The sequence below is a fragment of the Rhinopithecus bieti genome, unplaced genomic scaffold, assembly GCF_001698545.2.
Source record: "Rhinopithecus bieti isolate Rb0 unplaced genomic scaffold, ASM169854v2 scaffold_6547, whole genome shotgun sequence".
Taxonomy (NCBI): Eukaryota; Metazoa; Chordata; class Mammalia; order Primates; family Cercopithecidae; genus Rhinopithecus; species Rhinopithecus bieti.
In genome coordinates this window covers 402,051-425,016 of record NW_016805133.1, presented here as the reverse complement: position 1 = coordinate 425,016, position 22,966 = coordinate 402,051, and the positions used below count along the sequence as shown (strand labels likewise).

The following is a 22,966-nucleotide window of genomic DNA, read 5'->3' as shown; positions in this document are numbered from 1 at the left end:
AATGTATTCAGTTCTGGCCCCCATTCTTCAGAAGGGACTTTAAGACTTGAGCACAGTACAAAGAGGCAGCATGCTTGGGAATGGTCTGGAAACTACCAAATGAAAGGGATGGTTTGTAGAAATGGGTCATTTGGGCATGAGGAAGCAAGAATTGGAGGCAACTGATAGTTATCTTCACAAGTAGGATTGTTGTGTGCTGTGATGCCAGAGGGTGAGCTAGAACTTAAAGAACAGAGTTTCTATGGAGGCAAATTTTGCCAAGAAGAACTTTCTAGGAACTGAAATTGTCCATGAAGGAATGAGCTGCCTCAGGAGCAGTGAGTGGGGTGTTGGTAGAAGTATGCAAGTGGAGACTGAACAGTTATAGAGAGGATTTCTACATTGGGTGAGAAGTAGAATAAAACCCCTCCCAACCCTAAGAGTCTGTAATCCATAGACTCTTGGATCCAGGAGCTCTGCCAGGCCACCCACCCTCTAACTGGGTTCCTGAGATGGTCTCAGAGTTGCTAATGGCTTCCAGCTGTATCCAAAAAGCATATTCTTTTTTAACCCTTGTGTACCTGAATGAGGAGAACCGTATTTCATCCAGGCTGGAGAGAGAACTGAAGTTTTCTGCTCTTTTCTTAAATACCCATCCCAGCCAATCTTTGCTACTCAGGGCTGGGCCAACAGGGAACTTCTCCTGGGAACCAAGGGGTTGAGTTTGATCACAGGCTTAAGCAATTTGTGGTTTACATTAAGAAGTAGAGCACTGTGCTTAAAACAGTTTTGTGGTTTCATTCTCCCCATCAAAGGTTGCCTCCTCACCGACTATTTTCTTCTTACCTTTCATTCTTTTAAACTCTGATACTCAAGGCTGCATTTACTATTTTGAGTCTCAGAGTATTTTTTAAAGGCAAATTTTGGAATGAAGACGCCATTGTGGTCTGTTTTCAAATTAGCGAATTGTTTGATTCCTGGATGTAACTGTGTGTTCAACTCTCCTCTTTTCCCCAGATCACTTCCTCACTCCCAAATGTATCTCCTCCCTTAGAGGTAAAGAAAACGAAAGATTTCTTCTTTGTTCTTAGTTCTTTGAAATAGGAGGTGACAAGCTGTGTGCATTGAGATTAAATTTTGATGTGACTCTGGCACTCTCAGATTTTGAATCTCCTGTCAGACCAACTAAATATTTTGGGGTTGCGTAAACAAGTCTCTATCTGGAAGCTTATTTCATGAGTATTAGACAATGATCAAACCTGTTGAAAGACTTCAGGGTGCACATATTACATGCAGTAGGATTTTCCAAGAAATGATTGGTTTAAAAGACAAGGGAAAATGTCACATTTTACTTCCCACTAATCAATTTTCCCTCCTTTCTTTAAGGGGGCATTTGTTGGCCGGGCGCGGTGGCTCAAGCCTGTAATCCCAGCACTTTGGGAGGCCGAGATGGGCGGATCATGAGGTCAGGAGATCGAGACCATCCTGGCTAACACGTTGAAACCCTGTCTCTACTAAAAAAAAAAATACAAAAAACTAGCTAGGCAATGTAGCGGGCGCCTGTAGTCCCAGCTACTCGGGAGGCTGAGGGAGGAGAATGGCGTAAACCCGGGAGGCGGAGCTTGCGATGAAGCTGAGATCCGGCCACTGCATCCCAGCCTGGGCGACAGAGCCAGACTCCGTCTCAAAAAAAAAAAAAAAAAAAAAAAGGGGTGGGGGGGACATTGTTTTTTGTTGCTTGTTTAGTTTGTCTTTTTTTTTCCCCCCTTAGAAAGCTCAGGGAAGTACCTTAAATAAGATGTGCTTTAGTCTGCACGCTAACCCAGATAGCAAAATTGGTGAATTCACCACTAATTTGTCCCACAGGGGGAAAAAATGAAATCAGCACAATCGTTCATGCACCTTTAAAAAACAAGGAGCAATGCAAAGTGTGGCTAAAAGTAAAAAAATTTGTAAATTTGTACAGAAAATTAAGCCTGGAGAGAGTGAACTAAGTTAAATTTGCAGGGTTGATTGCCAAAAATTATTAAAAAGTGGGAATGTCTATATTCAGCCAGGAAAAAGCAGGCATTTGTAATCTTCTGGCAGCTCTTCTTTAAGTATATGTGAAACTAGGTTTGTTTCCTTACAAATATTTTCCCAGTTATTTGTGAGGTAGTCCCTGTTTCTGTAAAGTCCCAAAGAATCTTCTGCCTCTCCACTTAAGGCCCGATGAAAACGAAATCTTGCCTTTCCTCTTAACGTCCTTTGAACCATTCAGCGCTTGCCGCTTAGGGTTTCCTTCTTCCCTTTCGTTGGTTGTTAAGGGTTTATTAAATATCCTCCCTTACCCCCCCCTTCTCTGAGTTTGATCCTAGAAGTGCAGAAAATCAGATTTCCTTAAGAACAAGTTTAGGCCCGGCGCGTGGCTCCAAGTCTGTAATCCCAGCACTTTGGGAGCCGAGACAGGCGGATCACGAGGCCAGGAGACGAGACCATCCTGGCTAACAATGGTGGAAACCCCGTCTCGTACTAAAAAATAAAAAAAAAAAAAAAAAAAAACTAGCCGGGTCGAGGTGGCAGGCGCCTGTAGTCCCAGCTACTCGGGAGGCTGAGGCAGGAGAATGGCGTGAACCCGGGAGCGGAGCTTGCAAGTGAGCTGAGATCCGTGCCACTGTACTCACCCTGGCGACAAGCGAGACTCCGTCTCAAAAAAGTCAAAAAAAAAAAAAAAAAAAAAAAAAAAAAAAAAAAAAAAAAAGACAAGTTTAAATTAAGGCAGCTCAAGAAGTATCATTCTTAGGTTCAAAGGGAGCAGGAAGACATTTGGCAAATGCCAGAACAGTCAGAGGGGAATGCTGTGTCCCCACAGCTAACCTCAGGTGAAAAATTATTTGTAATTTCTAAAAAGAACTTATTCTAGAACATTTGAAGAAAGCAAGACAGAAGCCTCTTCTATTCTTTCCTGACTGGACAGTTGCTGGCGTCCATGAGGGAAAGTCTACACCAAAGTCACAGAGAGCTGTGGGGAGCCCAGACCTGTTCAGTGGAACCTTTGCACAGAAACCTATTGCTCGGCCACCTGCTCTGCTTCTCCCTTTGTGCCCCACCCGCTCTCTCATATGATTACTTAAGATAATCTTGCCTTCTCATAGATACTCTCACTTTCTTATCAGAAATCACATTAGAGTATCTCAGTATCTGCCAAGGGTTCCTTCCCTAAGGCCCTTGGAACTAGCCACAGGGAAAAGAGAACCACTTGCAAACCAGATCGAATTGTAGGATTACCTTTAGGTCACCGAGGTTTATGCGTCTGCTGTAGTGATCTCACAAGAGTTCCTGGGCGAAAGGTCTTATCTCAGAACAAAAAACTGATACTATCCGAGTTACTTTTAGTACAAAATTAGAATCTGAGAGGAATAACTGCAAATATTTCTGCTGTTGGTTGGGTCTCCTGCCTAGGCTAATAACAGTGATTATTAGATGATGTCACATACAATAAGCCAACTATGTAGTAGGCCAAATCAAACTGTAGATGCCTTATTTTGCCACTCATCTTTTCAGTGATCTCAGGCAAGCCACATTGCTTCTGGAAAACAAGTTTCCTTATCAACAAGCAATCATCGTAAGCTTGCCTCATGCCTGTTAATAAGGAAAATTATTATTTTATTTTTTTAATGAAGAAGAAGAATTATAACATAAAAAAGCACTTATGCATGAAAACTTTTAATATTAAACTTAATTTTATTGGACTGTGATATTCAACTAGAGTGAAATCCTGTTTTAAGAGAATTATGCAAAAGTCCTTAGTTTAATGAAATAAAATATCATTAATCTGAAGATGAATGCATTGTTCTCCTTGATCCTGACATCTAGGTCATTTTAATTCTTCTTTTGTAGCACCTTCTTTCGCAAAGCATTCTTATCTATTTTTCTTAAACAGTCGTTGATCACATTGAATCTTTGCTCAAAACCACACTAGGTTTTTGCTGCCATTAGGAAAAATTCCAAAATCCTTAACGCCTTTCCACAGTTTCTTCCACGGAACGTCTGGGCTTGCCAATACTTGCAATAGTCTCTACTTTCTGAATGCATATTGTCTTGTACACTTAGCTTGAATCATTTCTCACATCTGAAACCATTTTTCCTTTCATCTGTTTGAATGTTACTATCTTTTAGGTCCTGGTTCCAGTTAACATCTTCATTCATCTATTAGAATATAAAATTCATGAGGGCAGGGACTTTTGTCTGTTTTGTTCACTGCTGTTCAAGAGAATGTCTGCTGAATGAATAAATGGATGGATTGAGTGATTGGATGACAGAGGGTAACTGGCCTGTGGCAACACAGTTTTGGGGCAGCTGCAGAAGTTTATGTCTTTAAAAATACATATTTTAGTTTACAAAGGACCCTAATACAGGTTCTTTCACTTGGTCCTTACAAAACCCTAAAAGGCATTAGTCTTCATTTTTCAGAGAGGCAAGTTTGTTCAGATATCAAGCGGCAGAACTAAGACCTGAACTCAGGCCTGTAAACCCAAAGCCTTGCCAGCTCCACCTGGTTGCCACTTGCATGACTGAAGGGAAGAAGTAAAACTGCAACTTCTCTAGTCTAATCTTACAGGTTTTTCTGAACTTGAAGATTGCTAACAACCACTAGTGGGTGAATGCAGTATATATCTGAAAAATAGGTTTGTTTGTGTGCATGTGTGTGTGTGTTCATGTGAATACATGCATGCATCTGTGCATTTACCCCAAATACCTGCAAAGTAATTCTTCTAGTGTAATTTTCCATTGTATTGTTTTCCCGTTATTTCTGAGAATTGCGAGGGTAGAGTCTACTCAATTGAAAATCTGTAACACAGACAGTCTCCGCCTTCTTTCTCATCCACATATCAGAAGAAGGGCTAGAAAGTTAATCTTCTTCCTTTTTCATGGTCTGAGAAAGGGCCCACATACCAATCTGTAGAGAACCCACCGGTGTTGGCACCAGGTGTTACTTACAAGTTGCTACACATAAAACTACCCAAGAAGCTGTGTGCATGCTATACCAAATCTTACAACCACGGAGCTGTATTTCTCTTCATCAGTGTCCAATGCACTAAGTAACTAAGTCCCAGAACAATGACCTCTTCATGCCCAAGGCAGTAGGTTCAGGAATCATCTACTCTTTCAAGGTTGATTGCAAAAATCTTTCCATGCCTTACAAGGTATTAAGATTAATTCAGTGGAGAGAACTATGTGAATTACATGTTGTACATTTCACCCCAAATTAAGTCTATTTCAACAGACTCCAATGTAAATGGAAATATTTCAGAATGTAGCTCTACTGCCTGTGGAGAATATCTTGTTTATCTCACTGATTGTTGTCTTCATCATGTAAATTTCCTGCTTAGAAAACTCCCAGGAGTCCCCGCCCTCTAGTGAATGACAAAGAAAAAAAGCTTCTCAGATTGGCATTTCCTGGTGGGTCCTAATCCACCTTCCAGATGCATTTCCATGACTCCCCAACACTTAAACCCATCATGCCATTCACTGCCTCCTGACCTTATCCTCTACTTGCTTCCCATGGTATCTGGGCTTAGTCCACCTAGAAAGCCCTTTCCCAACCTCTGCCTGTAAAAATTCACTTATTTTTCAGGTCTTATCTTGAATGTTCTTTCATAAGACCAGCAGGAGTCCTATTGTAGACTCCATGTTTGTTATTCTCTTATAGAATTTACCACATTTTGCTTTATTTTGTAGTGGCTTTTGTTGTTATTGTTCATTTGTCCATACATCCAACAATTATCTAATGAACACTGATTGGATCTTCATGGTACTTTTGGTCTTGCTGGGAAGATAGACTGTATAAAAAAAGCTCTTAGAGTAATATGTGGTAAATAGAGACAGTCCCTGATTTACAATGATTTAACTTAAGATTTTTCAACTTTATGAAAGGTTTTTCAGGGTATTACATGCATTTGTGACCTACTATGGGCTTATCAAAGCACAACCCCATTGTAAGTCAAGGAGCATCGGTGCTTGATGGAGGAAGTGCAGTGCATACAGGAGGCATCTAACCTAGTTCTGAGTGTGTGTTGAGGATAGGGTTTGGGCCCAGCAGGGCTTTCCTTTGCATACAGGGCTTTCCTTTGCATATACAACATTGATGCTTTCTGAGATCACAGACTTTGCAGGATGGGCAGCCAGTAACACATTGCATGGAATCATCAATGGCTCCCATCTGCATAATGTAATCTCCTCTAACACCACTTTGGACTAAGGCCATTGCTTCTGGGGCTCTTCCGCAGCTCCATTATGTGTGAAAAGCCATTGATGAGATTTTGCAACTTAAAAGCTTTTCTCCCTCTAGCACAGACACTCTGCCAGGCAGGAATTGTTCTAGAGTCTGGTGGACATAATTAATGGGAAAATATATGATGTGTTTGTTACAGTATGAACTGAAAGGCTCATAAGTTAAAGAGTAGGCCTTTTTTGAATGTGTAACTTACACATAAATGAAATTAATCCTTAAAATGTATAAGGTATTATGACTGCCTTAGGAGAAGTGTGTTATGAACACACCTAAGCCCTTCAATCTTTATTTGTAGCCTTAAACAATCAAGAAAAATGCAGCCACATTTTGGTAATTTGTTAGAAAGTGCTTGAGTAGGTTTATGCTGACTAAACCTACTACTGAGGTGCCTCTGGCTAAGGTTAGATCTATGACTCTAAGACTTATCAGGAAAATGAGAGCCTTGAAAATGTCCCCTCTAAAAATAAAGTGATAAAACTCTCATTACTGCAGTAAGGTAAACTTTACCTTGGATTAAACAGCCCGTTAATTTATTAAGTCATTAACTTACGTTTCTTCCCATTGCATTTTTTCCCTCTTACTATTCTGAGAAGGTAGACAGGCTCATGTTTTCCCATCTCTGGATCTCAAGATTGCAGGAGAGAGGGCAGTGGGTTGCAAAGACAACACTCTCTCCGGGCTTTGAAAAGTAGACTCTCCAAATTCCCCTTGTTTCAGGGGATTGGGCTTGTTCAGCCCAAAGAGTGATGGAGACACAATGATCTTCTATGACTGGGAAGGTGGGAGTGGCCAAATAGGTTCCAGTAAAGGAAACATCCCTTGCCCTAGCAGCTGCTTTGAGGAGCACCACCTCAGGGCAGCACCTGGTGTGATGCACCTTGGGGTGGACATTTAGGTACAGGGCTTCCCCACGTCTGCCAATATCCCATCATCCAGGAAGCAGTGGGGTTGCCCACCTTCCAGAGATAACATGGACTTGGATGCTGAGTAGCTGACCACCCCGAATCTTCTAGACTGCACAAGCCCTCTCTGCTGGAGCAGAAAGGGAGGAAGCCCTTGTAATTAAGGAATTTGAATTCCACTCCCAACCCCAGCAATTGGCAGTTTGGAGTCAGACTTAATTTGATTTTGAAAATAATGTGATAAGCCAAATATGGTGGGATAAAATTGTATCCAATACAACTGAGCACATAAAAGCAAAATATTAGCTTAGAATGAATGGGCCTATGGGTTTGTAGAGTAGAGCTGTGAGAATCCATCCAATTGCTTTTATATCTTTGTTTTCTTCTTTGTAAGACCCCCATGCCAGATTATTTTCTTTTTTCTTTCCTTTCTTTCTTTCTTTTTTTTTTTTTTGAGACAGAGTCTTGCTCTGTCACCCAGGCTGGAGAGCAGTGGTGCAGTCTTGGCTCACCACAACCTCAGCCTCCTGGATTCAAGCAATCTGCCTCAGCCTCCCAAGTAGCTGGGATTACAGGTGCCTGCCACCACACCCGGCTAATTTTTGTATTTTCAGTAGAGATGGGGTTTCACCATGTTGGCCAGGATGGTCTGGACCTCATGACCTCAGGCAATCCGCCCGCCTTGGCCTCCCAAAGTGCTGGGATTACAGGTGTGAGCCACTGCACCTGACCTGCCAGGTTATTTTCAACATGCTCTTAAATGTTACCTTCTTGGTCCAAAGGGCCCCCCACCGGTGATGCTAAGTAACATCCATGTGAGGCACTGGAGGCCATGGACAGACGAAAGAAATGCAAAGAAGGAAAAAGGGGCGAGAAGACAAAGAAGTCAAAAAGAAGGGAAAGTAGAGAGGAGAGAAAGAGATAACCACCAAAATCAGTGGGAACCCTGTAAGTAGGCAGAATAAATGTACTGGAATGGCAGGCGTTTTCAAGCCAAGCCCAAGGAAGACAGTTATGCTCTTCTCTTTCTCCCATTTTTCCCATACGTTTTCTACTTTACTTTCTACTTAGTCAGCCTTTGATTATGCAACACCCTCATCCGTTCCCAGGCAACAGACACCTCATTCTTTAGTCCCACCCAGCTCAAGAGGAGGCCACTGGGGAAACATTAGGGGTTGAACCTCACCCAGACCTAGGTTTCAAATGTGGCCCTGCCAACTAGTGTCACTGTGCCTCAGGTACTAGATCCTCAAGAGTCTAGGAGAGTGCCCCCTGTCTAGGAGGGGTCAGGAAATTAATCACTGACCAACACTACCAAATTACCTTCTCCTTGTTATTTGACTTAAGACTTCCGGGTTGTGAAGACTGTGAGTCTTGAAAAAACACTGGTGAAAATTGAGGGCTTCTAAAAGAGAGGTTAGGGGCCATTAAAGGGAACCTACCTAAATGATTTCTCATTCATATCTGCAAGAAGCCCTTGTCTTGGTTCTCTCTCTAGTCCACTGATTATCACATTTTACAAGGCCTCAGAATCACCTGGAGAGCTGGTTAAAGCACAAATTGCTGGGCCCACCCTTGGAGTTTTTGACTCAGGATGTCTGCGCCAGGTGAGACAAAAGGTCCCGGATGATGCTGATGCTGCCGGTCCAGGAGTCACACATTGAGAACCACTGACCTAGTCCTATCTCACATTAAAGCTAAAGTGATTTGTTTAAAGCCCTGCTTTTATCATTTCACTTTCTGTTTAAAACTCTTCAATAGCATCCTGTAAGATATATTTTGAGGTGTCGACGCTAACGGTTAGATGATCAAGCTTTTTTTGTTTAGTGAAGAGGAGGGAAGCCATTGCCCCCCGACCACCCTGTCCTCTTAGGATGTTTTCTTAAAGACATAAGACATAAGAAGCCAGCCTTTTGATTTCACAATGTGAGGGCTCTGGCCTTCTGTAAGGATCTGTAAGCCCTTACCTCCAGAATGGCAAGAGAAATTGTAATTGTCATCTTCCAACTTACTATATAAAGTTGTGTGAAATTCTGTCCAGACTTTGTACACACTTTCATACTATCTGCATATGCATGTAAATCTGTAATGCTTACCCACAAGTTGTGTTCTCTCTCTTCTCTCTTCATATCTTCAAATAGTGCTACAAAGGTGTTGTTGTTAATGTTGGCAGGGTTGTTTCATTTCCCTAACACAACCTTCCTTAACACTTTACTATTCTCTGAGGACCATGCTCCTTTTATAGGGGTGGACCCCTGCCAGCCTTGCCGATGCAATTAGATTCTCTCTCCCAGGAATTTGGGATCAGGACTGAGAGACATAATCTGGAGAGAGAGAGAGAGCGAGAGAGAGAAAGAGAGAGATGCACAAAGAGAAGAAGCAGGGGTGCCCGTTCCTGAGGCCTTTCCATCTGCAGTCCAACCCGAGGGAGTTACAGCTGCATTTCCTGCCTTGGGTTCTATGAGCTACCCTACATCCTGCCCAAATCCCCCTTTTTGCTTAAGCAGATTGGCCTTGGAGTTCTGCTAATTGCAACCAAAATAACCCACATGAAGATACTCCCCACTGCCCTCTCGATGAAGTCCAGATCCCCTGAACATGGCAGTAAAGCTCTTCACCATCTGGTGTCTGTTTGCTTTCCATCTTTTTCCTCAACACATTCACCTTCTACTCTCTATTTCTGTATGTTGAACTACTTTTTCACTTTTTCTACTCTTCAGGACTTGGGCACGATTTGTTCTTTCTGCTTATTGCACTCTTTTCTCCTCGTCTTTGCCTGGCCAATCCCTATTTGGCCTTTAGAATCAGTGTGTGTCATTTTCTCCAGGAAGCCCTCCCAGATACATAAATTATTTTCCTAACTCTCTGACTACCTTTAGCTCCTCTTGTCCTAGCACGTATATGGACATTATCATTGCCTGTTGACTTGTCTTTCTTCCACCTTAGATTGTGAGCTCTGTGAGGGCATAGATTGATTCTGGATTGCTTTTGTTTCTGGGTGTCTAACACAGTGCCTGGTACTTGGCCAACACCCAATAAATACTTATCAAATGAATGAATAATGTGCCTTCCTTGCCATCAGTCACCTCCCCCAGCAGCAGACTGACAATGTTGAATAGAAAAAAGAAAGAAAGAAAGAAAGAAAGAAAAAGACTTTGGCCTCAAGCTATAGACTATGATTTGGAAATACTCTGGAGATCAAGAATCAGATATCTCCGTGGTTTGGGAATATCCAATTACCTTCATTGTATCTCTTTTTCCCTATTTAATAATTGTGCCAGAGTTTCTAATTAGAGAAAAGACCTCATGCATTTATTGATTCCAATGTGCTGCATCACTAGGGAGATTTTGAGAATAAGGCTGGAATTTAGCGTATCAGAAATTCAATCCATTTGAGATCTCTCAAAGAGGTTTGCCCTTGGGTCATTTAGCACAGACTTTCATAGTCACTGCAAACTGTTGTCATGGTAATCATGGAACCTTTCATGATTTTTGTATATGAGTTAATGAAGACACTGGAAACAGCCCAAAGGACTTCATATTTGGGCGTGCATTTGTCTCCATATTAACCTAATCATTGTTTTGAACACACATCTGCCCCAGGGCCGGTCCTCTTGGCTCTTGATCCTGACAGAAATAAATAAACAACTGATTCCTTTTTAGTATTTCAGACTAGGAGGCTGTGGATGGTTGCCCTTTTGGTCTCATTTCAACAGGAAATCTCACATGGAAGGTTTAAAAGAGCAGAAGCAAAAAGAGGCTGTGTGAAGCAAATCTTTCTTTTATTTCAAATGATTAATGTGGCTGATTTCAAGGTACCTAAATTTAATGCCTATAAAGAAGGTTTCAGTTGTGGAGAGCACAGAACATTGACTGTATATAAAGCCTTTTTTAATGGTTCTTTATAAACACACTTTAACTTAAGCTTCCATCAGGCCTACAAATTTGGATACAGATATCCCAGTGTGCTTACAATATTTGAGTGTGAGTTTTCCATCTGTGTCTTCTGTGAGTTATTTCCCAATATCCATTCTTCTCTTTTTTCTTAGTAATAATACCCCTTATTACTTTTAGCAAGGGACATGGATGTTTAAAATCAAGACATGGCTGGGCGTGGTGGCACACGCCTGTAACCACAGCACTTTGGGAGGCCAAGGCAGGTGGATCACGAGGTCAAGAGATCGAGACCATCCTAGCCAACACGGTGAAACCCCGTCTCTACTAAAAATACAAAAAATTAGCCGGGCGTGGTGGCGGGTGCCTGTGGTCCCAGCTACTCGGGAAGCTGAGGCAGGAGAATGGTGTGAACCCAGGAGGCGGAGGTTGCAGTGAGCCAAGATCGCACCACTGCACTCCAGCCTGGTGACAGAGTGAGACTCCATCTCAAAAAAAAAAAAAAAAAAAAAAAAAAAAAAAAAAAACCAAGACATTTCCCACTCTACCTTACTGCTGGCCAATAGTACTTAAAGAGAGGGGTTATATTGAACTTTCTGGATGTAGCTTTAAAGGGAGCTATTGAGAGTGGTAGGAGGCAGCCAAACGCCTAGGCAGATAGGGGTGGGTCCCTGGTGAAACCCCACCTCCAAGCCAAAGACAGTTCAAAGCCTGAAAGCCAAGCTACAAATTAAATCCTCAGACTGGATTGAGAACCTGTCTTCCTGTTTGGTGTGCTTTCCTCTGATGGATCCCCACCCTTCACGTGTTTTACATATACCTACCCTTTTCCTAATTGGTTTTCTACACTGTCATGCCCACCTTTGAGTGGTGTCTTTGCTGTAACCTTTTTTGCATACTCACAAACCAATTAGCACATACTCCCCATTCTGAATCTGTAAAAGTCCCCAGATGCAGCCACATTAGGGACTTTCATGCCTTTAGGTAGGAGAACCACCCCTCACGGGACCCCCTCTCTGCTGAGAGCTGTTTCTTCACTCAGTAAAATTCTCAGCCCTCCTCACCCTTTAATGTCCAGCTTATTCTCATTCTTCTTGGGCATGGTACAAGCACTTGGGAACTGCTGAACATGAGTTTAAGCTGTAACACAGGTGTCCTGGGGCATGCCAGCATGGCCAAGCAAGGCCCAGGTGAAGCATCACTGGCTGGGGGTCCCTGGCTTGCAAAATGACTGAGAAGAAAAATCCTGCATCACTACTATGTGCCTTTCTTCATCTCTTCCTACTGACTGGAATGTGGACCTGATGGATGGAGCTGGGGCAGCGATTTTGGCCAATGAATTGGGAGCCACATTGAAAATGGCAGAATTAGAAGCCAGAAGTCTGGGTCCCTGGAGACTGTGGAACTTCTATAAAAGCCAAGACCATGAGAGAGAAAGAAACAGCAGTCTTAAGTAAGCATCTATTATTCCAGATTTTCTTTCTTTCTTTTTTTTTTTGACACAGTTTCACTCTGGCCCAGGCTGGAGTTCAGTGGTATGATCTGGGCTCACTGCAACCTCCATCTCCCAGGTTCAAGTGATTCTTATGCCTCAGCCTCCCCAATAGCTGGGATTACAGGCATGCACCATCAGGCCTGGCTAATTTTTGAATTTTTAATAGAGACACCATGTTGGTCAGGCTGGTCTCGAACTCCTGACTTTAAGTGATCTGTCCGCCTCAGCCTTTCAAAGTGCTGAGATTACAGGCGTGAGCCACCACCCTTGCCCTTATTCCAGATTTTCTGTCATCTAATCTTAACTGATACACCACTCAAAAGTGAAATTTATTTTTTCTCCTTCCATTGATTGGGTGTGAAACTGCATGGGCTTTTTTGCGAGATTTGCCTTCCGATCCCAGGGTCTGTTGGAAGGTGGGCAGGTTTGCTAGACCTTTGCATTAGCCAAAATAAGTTCTCTGGTACGGGGAACTGAGACAACATTTCAATGTCAGGGCTAAGCTTATTCCACTTAGCCACAGAGACATATTGTTGCCTGGTCTCTGTATGTGTATTTTGAGTTTTTCTAGTGCAAGGGAACTACATATCCTTTACTCTAAAGTCAGGGCTCCTATCTCAAACACTTTTTGGAATGTGGTAGGGGATAAGACTTATCACTAATTAGTCTGAGTAGAAGATTGAGATAGAGACAAAAACCAAACCAAAACAAAATTATCTAAAGCAAGTATAATAACCCTCCATGGGAGAAACAAGCCTTATGCCAGCAAGGAATTGTGATTTTACTTACTGAACTTGGGCCTTTTCATCTTCTTTGAAGTTTCTTTGTTTGAATGTACTCCAGTCACCAGCAGAACTACATAAAGAAAAATTTTAAACATTTAATCAATATTATTTTACCTAAATGCTTTCTCTTTTGACTCATATTTGCTTTGATCATCCACAAAGTATTCTCACTGGCAGAACAAATTTTCCCTCTTACAGTCATGCATCACTTAACGATGGGGCTGTGCTCTGAGAAATGTGTCAATAGGCGATTTCATCATTGTGCCGATATTGTAGAGTGTACTTACACAAACCTAGATGGTCTATTACACACCTAGGCTGTATGGTATGGTCTATTGCCTCTTAGGTCAAAAACCTGTACAGCATGTTACTGTACTGAATACTGTAAACAATTGTTAACAACTGATAAGTGTTTATGTATTAAAATATATCTAAACATAAAAAAAGTACAGTAAAAATACAGTATAAAAGATAAAAAGTGGTACATCTGTAGAGGGCACTTAGCATGAATGGAGCTTGCAGGACTGGAAGTTGCTCTGGGTGAGTCAGTGAGTGAGGGGTGAGTGAGTGTGAAGGCCTAGGATATTATTGTACAAAACCGTAGATTTTATAACCACTGTTTATGTCTACACTAAATTTATAAAAAATATTTTTTCTTTAATATAATATTAATCTTAGCTTACTATATCTTTTCACCTTATAAACTTGTTGATTTTTTAACTTTTGACTCTTTTGTAATAACGCTTAGCTTAAAGCACATATTTTACAGCTGTACAAAATATTATCTTTCTTTATATCCTTATTCCACAAGCTTTTTTGTATTTTGCGATTTTAAAATTTTTTGCTTTTAAAATGTTTTGGTTAAAAGTTATGATAACTTTTTTTTAAGTGAGTAAAAGGAGTATACTCTAAAATAATGATAAAATATAAGATATAAAATACNATATCCTTATTCCACAAGCTTTTTTGTATTTTTGAGATTTTAAAATTTTTTACTTTTAAAATGTTTTGGTTAAAAGTTATGATAACTTTTTTTTAAGTGAGTAAAAGGAGTATACTCTAAAATAATGATAAAAATATAAGATATAAAATACAGGCCAGGCGTGGTGGCTCACGCCTGTAATCCCAGCACTTTGGGAGGCAGGGGTGGGTGGATCACCTGAGGTCAGGAGTTTGAGACAAGTGTGGCCATCATGGTGAAACCCTGCCTCTACTAAAAATAGAAAAATATTAGCTGGGAGTGGTGGCACACGCCTGTAATTCCAGCTACTTGGGAGGCTGAGACAGGAGAATTGCTTGAACCCAGGAGGCGGAGATTGCAATGAGCCGAGATCACGTCACTATACCCCAGCCTGGGCGACAGAGTGAGACTCTGTCTCAAAAAAAAGAAAACACATAAGCCAGCAAGGTAGTTGTTACTTGTTATCTATCAAGTAGTCATTATCAAGTATTATGTACTGTACATAACAGTATGTGCTATACTCTTACATGGCTGCTGGCAGCTCAGTAGGTTTGTTTACACAAGCATCACCACACACATGTGAGTAATGTGTTGTACTACATCAACGGCTACAATGTCACTAGGCAATAGGAATTTTTCATCTCCATTATAATCTTATAGGAGGCCATTGACTGAGACATTGAAGTGCATGACTGTATTAAGTGCATGAAGCACATGACTGTATTAAGATTGGAGAAATGAGATGTCTACTTTGTATGCTTTTCTCAGCCTCAGCTGAAAGGTCCCTTTAAAAACACCTCTTGGATACTTGTCCTTTGTTTTGCTGTGTTTAAATTTGACCACACTAACCTGACAAAGCCCCCATTTTCCAGAGGAAGGAATGTGGGTCTGGAGAAGTCCACTAATTTGTCTTGTCCCATGAATTAATGATGGAGGTGGGATGAGCACCCCGGCCCTTCCTGTGCTCTGTCCTCCCTTCCACAGCAGGTTTCCAGATGGCCAGTTTCCAAATAGCCGGAGAACTGCATGTGCATGTGTGTGCATCTATGTGTGTGGACACTATGTGTGTGTGCAGCTATGTGTGTGTGCATATGAGTGTGCTTGAGGGAAGGCTGAATGCAGGGAACATACAAAGAGCCTCAGAAGAGAGGCTGTCTGGGAAAGAAAGGCAAGGAGAAAGGGGCTAGGGAGAAGAAGGAGACTCATCACAATGTCTGAGAAGTGACCTGAGTATTCCCTCGTAGCCCCCTGGCAGCCCTGGTTCTGTGTCCCATCGAGGCAACTGCAGATAGTTGAGCTTCCTCCTTAGAAATAGGAGCAGAACCTCCGATAGCATTTGGACACCACGCTCCTTAAAGTGTATCAATAGGTGAAGAAGGGAGAATTCTGTATCCTTTCTAATTTAAAGTCTGGTTCCTTTTCAAGCACGTAAGATGAAATAGAGCATTCTCAGACCTTGTGATGAGTCTCTCCTTCTTCTCCCCACGCTTTTCTCCTTGCCTTTCTTTCCCAGACAGCCTCTCTTCTGAGGATTTTTTTTTTTTTTTTTTTTTTTTTTTTTGAGACAGAGTCTCACTCTGTCACCCAGGCTGGAGTGCAGTAGTGTGATTTCGGCTCACTGCAACCTCCACCTCCCAGATTCAAGCGGTTCGCCTGCCTTAACCTCCTGAGTAGCTGGGATTACAGGTGTGCTGCACCACGTCTGGCTAATTTTTGTATTTTTAGTAGAGATGGGGTTTCACCATGTTGGCCAGGCTAGTCTCAGACTCCTGACCTCAGGTGATCCACCTGCCTCGGCCTCCCAAAGTATTGGTATTACAGGCGTGAGACACTGCACCCAGCCTGAGGCTTTTTATATATTGTCTCCATTCATTAAAAAGTGAATGTTGGCTGTTTTATTATTTAAAAGATACATGTTCTTTGTAGAAAGGTGTAAACAAAACAAATGTGGATGAATATAACAGTATAATATTTTCCAGTCTTTTTCTATATGTATAGAGGTATTCATATGAATACATTTAAACAAACATTTGATCATACTCATGTTGTTTACAATGTTTGATAACTTATTTCTACTTAATGATATATATCAACATTTTTTCTTGTCATTAAATGTTCTTTCTACAGTAATTTTAATTCCCTGCAAAGTGTTGCCCTATATGGATGTATCATAACCAAACTTTGATTTAATAGAAATAGCATAATCTTTGCATAGATCCATTATTTCCTTAAAATACATTTCCAAATAGAACTTGTTTGAAATGTATGCTCACTTAAAATTTTGATACGTATTGTGAAAATTTCTGATAGCATTTTTTTTTTTTTTTTTTTTTTTTTTTTTTTTTTTTTTTTTTTTTGAGACAGTCTCGCTCTGGCTGGCTAATTTTTGTATGTTTAGCAGAGATGGGGTTTCACCATGTTGGCCAGGCTGGTCTTGAACTCCTGACCTCAGGTGATCCTCCCGTGTCGGCCTCCCAAAGTGCTGGGATTACAGGCATGAGCCACTGCGCCCGGCGGGTGTGTTTATTTTTAACTGAACACAGATCCTCAACTTAGGTCTAAATGGACTTAGGAGTTCTTGGATTGGCAACTATTTTTGAAGAAAAAAGTGGCAATGCCACCAAGTGTTAAAAAAAGCTCTTTATTTATCTTATGATTATCCAGCTACTATGGTCTCAATGTTTGTTTACCTGCCCCCCAACACCCCCCCAAGTAGAATTCCTAACATTGACATCCTAACCCCCAGTGTGATGATATTAGAAAGTGGAGCCTTTGGGACGTCGCAGCTCTTGACAGTGAACCCTCATGAAGGGATAAGTGCCCTTATAAAAGGTACCCCAGAGAGCTAGTTTGCCCCTTCTGTCATGTGAGAACACACTAAAAAGATGGCTCTCTAGGAACCAGGAAGCAGACCCTGACCAGACCCTGAATCCATCAGCACCCTGATCTTGGACTTCCCAGCCTCCACAACGGTGAGAAATAAACTTCTGTTTTTCTAAGCCACTCAGTCTGTAGCAGTTTTTTATAGCGGGCTGCATGAACTAAGACACTAGCTAACCTGTGCCAATGATGTGGCCATTGAATTATCTCCAATTTTGACTGTTAGCACTAGTTGAGGCCTGAGTAATTGACATACCATGTCCTAGGAGAACAGAAACATGAAAGAGAACTGAGTGAGAACCAGAAGTCTAGCCAGGCAGAATGAAGGCAGACATTTTTTAGGTATATTTACTTCTGGGGTTTGAGTGGTATGAGTGTCCTGGAGGTCTAATTTTTATAGTAGCTTCTTGTCAATTAACTCTGTGCAAAGACTATATTTTCACTTAATGCTCAAAAATAAATATCTATAATCCTATAATATTTTTTAAAATGAGTACTAAATACATACATAGAAAAAAAAATTGAGCAAGGGGAGCGAGTAAGTGAAATAATAAATTTGGGTATCAATTTTTGTGGAAAACCAAAAACTGTTCTTGGCCTCTGTGCCTGAGGCAAGTGGTTTATAAATCCTGCTATCATTAGGACTATAAATATTTTAGTAAGACCACCCCATCATTTGCTTTTGGTTGCCCAAGACCTTTTAGGCTGAAAGCATGCATAGCTGGGTTCAGTTGAACAGCAGTAATTAATAAAGTCATTATCTTTGATGGCACACACAGGCCCTCCCCTCAGCTTCTGTGCTTATAATGAAAGCTCCTCAGAAACCACTCCTCCAGGGGGTGGCTGGTCAGTAGGGCCTGCAAATGTGCTTGTGCCCTGGAGCAAGTCTTCACTCCTCCTCAGCAATCCCCCTCTTGCTACATTGGAAATGGTAAATTGCATGTTGAAGTTGGGGAAGAGAAAAATCAATCTTGTGTTCATTTTCCTAGGACGTGTAGCAGAGCACCAGGATGGATGCCTGATGCCCACTTCAAAGTGCAAAGCCGCAGACAGGTCTGATAGCCAGCCCCTGTGTGACAGTAGTTAATTATCTGGCAATGGAGGCCATGCGTGTCAAGAAAACTTGAAGAGAGTTAAGTCTGGAACCCCAAATTCCAAGGCAATCATACAGCAATGCTTCTCAGCAATGCTTCTCAGTCCTTAAAAATCCAGTGTTCTTTGGCCAACATGGTGAAACCCTGTCTCTACTAAAAATACAAAAATTAACCTGGCATGGTGGCTGGCACCTGTAATCCCAGCTACTCGGGAGGCTGAGGCAGGAGAATCACTTGAAACCAGAAGGCGGAGGTTGCAACGAGCTGAGATCGTGCCACTGCACTCCAGCCTGGGCAACAAGAGTGAAACTCCATCTCAAAAAAACCAAACAACAACAACAAAAATCTGATGTTTCAGTTTTTAATAACATAAACAATTCTCTTCTTCTCTTCTCTTCTCCTCTCCTCTCCTCTCCTCTCCTCTCCTCTCCTCTCCTCCCCTCCCCTCCCCTCCCTTTTCCTCTCCTTTCCTTTCTTTTCCTGTCTTGCCAAGGCTAGAATGCAGTGGTGTGATCACAGCCTACTGCTACCTTGAACTCCTGGGCTCAAGCGATCCTCCTGCCTCAACCTCCCAAATAGTTGGGCTTACAGACATGTGTGCCACCATGTCCGGCTACTTTTTTATTTTTTGTAGAGACAGTGCCTCGCTATGTTGCCCAGGCTGTCTTTTCTTTCTTTAGTAGTGCTTGAAATGTTCAAGCATATTAAATACTAAAATTACTTTTTCAGAAAAAAAATTTCTCCCACTTCACTCTCTCCCTCTCTGATGTGACAATCAGGACAGTTCAAATACTGATTTTTAAAATTTGTTGTATAATGCATAGAGAAAATATAAATGAATAAGCTTGAAACTATGTGTAATCTTCTTAATGTTAAACATGCAAGCTAAAGCAAAATGAGGGGATGTTTTCCCATATTGTGCTAGTAAATATGGAACATAAAATTATATTTAATCCTGACAGGGATTTGAGATTAGGGCTTCCCTGAACACTGTTGGTGAAGTATAAGCAAGCAGGACCATTCTGGAAAGCAATTTCAAGAGCCTTAAAAACTTTCATATTCTTTGGCCTAGAAAACAAACTTCTAGGAATATATCCCAAGTTATAATCAGAGGTATAGACAAAGATTTATGTAAAAAAATGCTCATTGTAGCATTATTTCTAATGGATCTGGAAATAATAAAATGTTGAAAATGTGCCAATAATGAGAAATCCTAGGCATTTATTACAAATGGTGTGTAGTAGAATATTAAATTACCTGTGACGTGTTCAGCTCTAACCTTAAGAATGACTCCGACAAGTTTAAAATATATGCAGATAAATAACTGGAACAAATATACTAAAATGTTAATAATGGAGGAATTATTATTTCCATTTTATGTTTTCTGTATTTTCCCCTTTTACATTTGTATTTAATATAAAATATATAATTAGAATCTTATATAAATGAGAAATAACTGACGTAATGATAAAGAACAATTATTTTTTAATCTGGTCATATTGAAATCATATAGGTTTATCATAATGAAAACTGCTTTCTAAAATTATTGGCATGATTCATCTGTGCTCATGTTTTCCAGTTTTCCTGTCAGTAATGAATTATAATCAGAATCCACGTTATGTTGAAGAAAAGACATGAAATACCAGAACATCTAATCAATGATCAAATCAGTAGGTACTTACTGAATACTTGTGTACCTAGAACTTTTATAGGCATGCCTCATTCTAGCGCATAAACTTCCTTTTAGATCTTTTTGGAGACCCTCTATGTGCTAACATAGATAGTATCCACAATGCCTCCTTGAAAACCAATTTATAAAGCAGATCGTTTAAACATAGTTCAGGTTTCCCTGATGCTTTAATTTAGGATTATGTACTCAATGAAACATTTAGCATCAAATAAATCAGAGCTTCATAGGAAAGCCATGACAGCTTATTCTCTACAATCATGTAAATCATAAAATTATGCTTCAAATCATAGGATATTTAAAGCTGGGAGGAGCTTTGGAGGTCGTCCTTTATTTTATAGAAAGGAAATCAGGCCCAGTGTTACCACCTTGGCTAATGCTGCAGTCATTTGGGGGAAGAAGTTGGAACCAGAATGCTAGTTTGCTGGCTACAGTGTTGGCCTCTTTACTCCACTTGCTCCCTGCCAGTGTACATGTGGATTATAAACAATACTCCAATGACAATGAGCACTGCAAAACTCTGCTCTAGCATGCATTGAAAGATATCTAAAACAAGCATGCTACCTCTTAATTAAACACATTAAACACTTAATTGACGTTTATTTAGAGAGCTTTTGAGAGATCCTTGAATGGCTCCAATACCTTAAAAATCCAGCCTCCTTAAGAATAATTATTTGTTTAGAAATATTTATTGAGTGCCTATGATATGTGGTGAGCACTAGAGATACGACCCTGAGCATGATACAGCTCCCACCCTCAGTGAGTTTACAGATTTTGGAGAGCCAGAAAAATGACAAGGCCAATATCTTGCAGCTATGTGAGAAGAAACACAGGACACCAAGGAAATGCATAGAAGATGGTCCAACCTAATGGGGATGAGGGAAGCTTCCTGGAGGAATAGCATGGTTTGTGGGAGGGGGTGTGGGCATGTCAGTGAGAGGAAGAGCATTCCAGGAAAGGGAACAGCAGGTTCAAAGGCCTGTAGGTGAGAAATGATGCATTCCCCAGGGAAATTAGAAGTTCAGTGCTGGAGTGGGGGCTATGGTGAGTGACAAGAGCAGGGGAGGAGAGCAAGAGCCATATCAGGAAGGCCCCACAAGCAAGGCACTTGAAGAAACTTGCACTGCATCCTAAAGGCAAAGGGAAAACACCGAGTTTGCGTGGAGAGCAACAGAGTGGAGGTCAGATGTGGGCTTTAAAAGATTAATAGGGGAATGGTAGAAAATGAGGTAAAGGCGTAAGGATTTGGGGCAAGGAGGCCATCACAGCACCCAGAGGAGGGGTAGAGAGACTTAAGCAAATGACCCTGGGGTGAAGACATGTAAGCAGAGGAGAGAGATGGCAGGGAGGCAGACACACAATGACCTGGAAAGGAGACTATGTGAATGTGAGCCTCCTTGTTTTTCATTAATAGAGTGATTTATTATTCCCCCCAGCTTCATTAAGGTATAATTGACAAATGAAAATCGTCTATATTTATGATGTTTTGATATATATGTACATTGTGAAATGATTAAATCAAGCTAATTAACATAGCCATCACCTCGCATACTTAACAATTTTTATGTGTGTGGTGAGTACATCTTAACTCTACTCTCTTAGCAAAATTCAAGTAAACAATGCAGTTTTATAAGCTGTAGTCACTGTGCTGTACATTAGATCACCAGAACACATTCATCTTGTAACTGAAAGTTTGTACTTTTTTTTTTTTTTTTTTTTTTGAGATGGAGTCTCGCTGTTGTTGCCCGGACTGGAGTGCAATGGCACAATCTCGGCTCACTGCAACCTCTGCCTCCGGGGTTCCAGCAATTCTCCTGCCTCAGCCTCCCAAGTAGCTTAGATTACAGGTGCCCGCTACCATACTCTGCTAATTTTTGTATTTTCAGTAGAGACGGGAATTTCACCATGTTGGCCGGGTTGGTCTCGAACTCCTGACCTCGGGTGATCCACCCACCTCGGTCTCCCAAAGTGCTGGGATTACAGGCATAAGCCACCACACCTGGCCTGAAAGTTTGTACCTTTTGACCAGCATCTCCCTATTTCCCCAGCTCCCCAGCCCCTGGAAACCATTGTTCTACTTTCTGCTTCCATCAGTTTGACTTTTGTAGATTCGATACAGTATGTAAATGAGATCATACAGTCTTTGTCTTTCTGTGCCTGATTTATTTCACTTAGTATAACATCCTCTGGTACATTTACATTGTAAATGACAGGATTTCTTTTTTTATGGCAGAATAATATTCCATTGTATATGTGCACCACATTTTCTTTATTCATTCATCCATTGATAGACACTTAGGTTGATTCCTTATTTTGACTGTTGTGAATATGCTGCATTGAACATGGGGGTAAGGATATCTCTTCAACAGACTGATTTCATTTGCTTTGGACATATACTCAGATGTGGGATTGCTGGATGACATGGTAATTCTTATTTTTATGTTTTGAAGGAATCTCATTGTTTGGGTTTATCTCATAATATGGGTTTATTAATTTACATTCCTACTAACAATTTAGAAGGGCTCCCTTTTCTCCACATCCTTGCCAACACTTATCTTTTGTTTTTTAATAACAGCCATTCTAACGGATGTGAGGTAATATCTCATTGTGGCTTTAATTTGCATTTACCTGATATTAGTGATGTTGAGCATTTTTTCATATGCCTTTTGACCATTTGTATGTCTTCTTTTGAGAAATGTCTATTCACATCCTTTGTCCATTTTAAAAATTAGGGTATTTGTTTTCGTGCTGTTGATTTGTTAGAGTTCCTTATATATTTTGGATATTAATCCCTTATCAAATGTATGGTTTACAAATATTATCTTACATTCTACAAATTGTCTCTTCATTCTGTTGGTTGTTTCTTTTACTGTGCAGAAGGTTTTGGTGCAATCCCATTTGTCTGCCTTTGCTTTTATTGCCTGTGCTTTTAGGGTTATATCCAAAAAGTCATTGCCCAGACCAATGTCACAAAGCTTTTTTCTTTTTTTTTTTTTTTTTTTTTTTGAGACGGAG

General features: G+C 40.9%; 1 protein-coding gene across 2 annotated transcripts in view; it reads right to left on the bottom strand.

The window, feature by feature from the left end:
* The window catches only part of VIT (vitrin), a 127,885-nt gene that overhangs the window by 79,858 nt on the left and 25,061 nt on the right, over positions 1–22,966 (bottom strand). For both annotated transcript variants that reach the window (XM_017871286.1, XM_017871287.1), the window contains exon 3: positions 13,334–13,399. In XM_017871286.1, the coding sequence (XP_017726775.1) occupies positions 13,334–13,399 (66 nt within the window). The remainder of the gene's footprint in view (positions 1–13,333; positions 13,400–22,966) is intronic.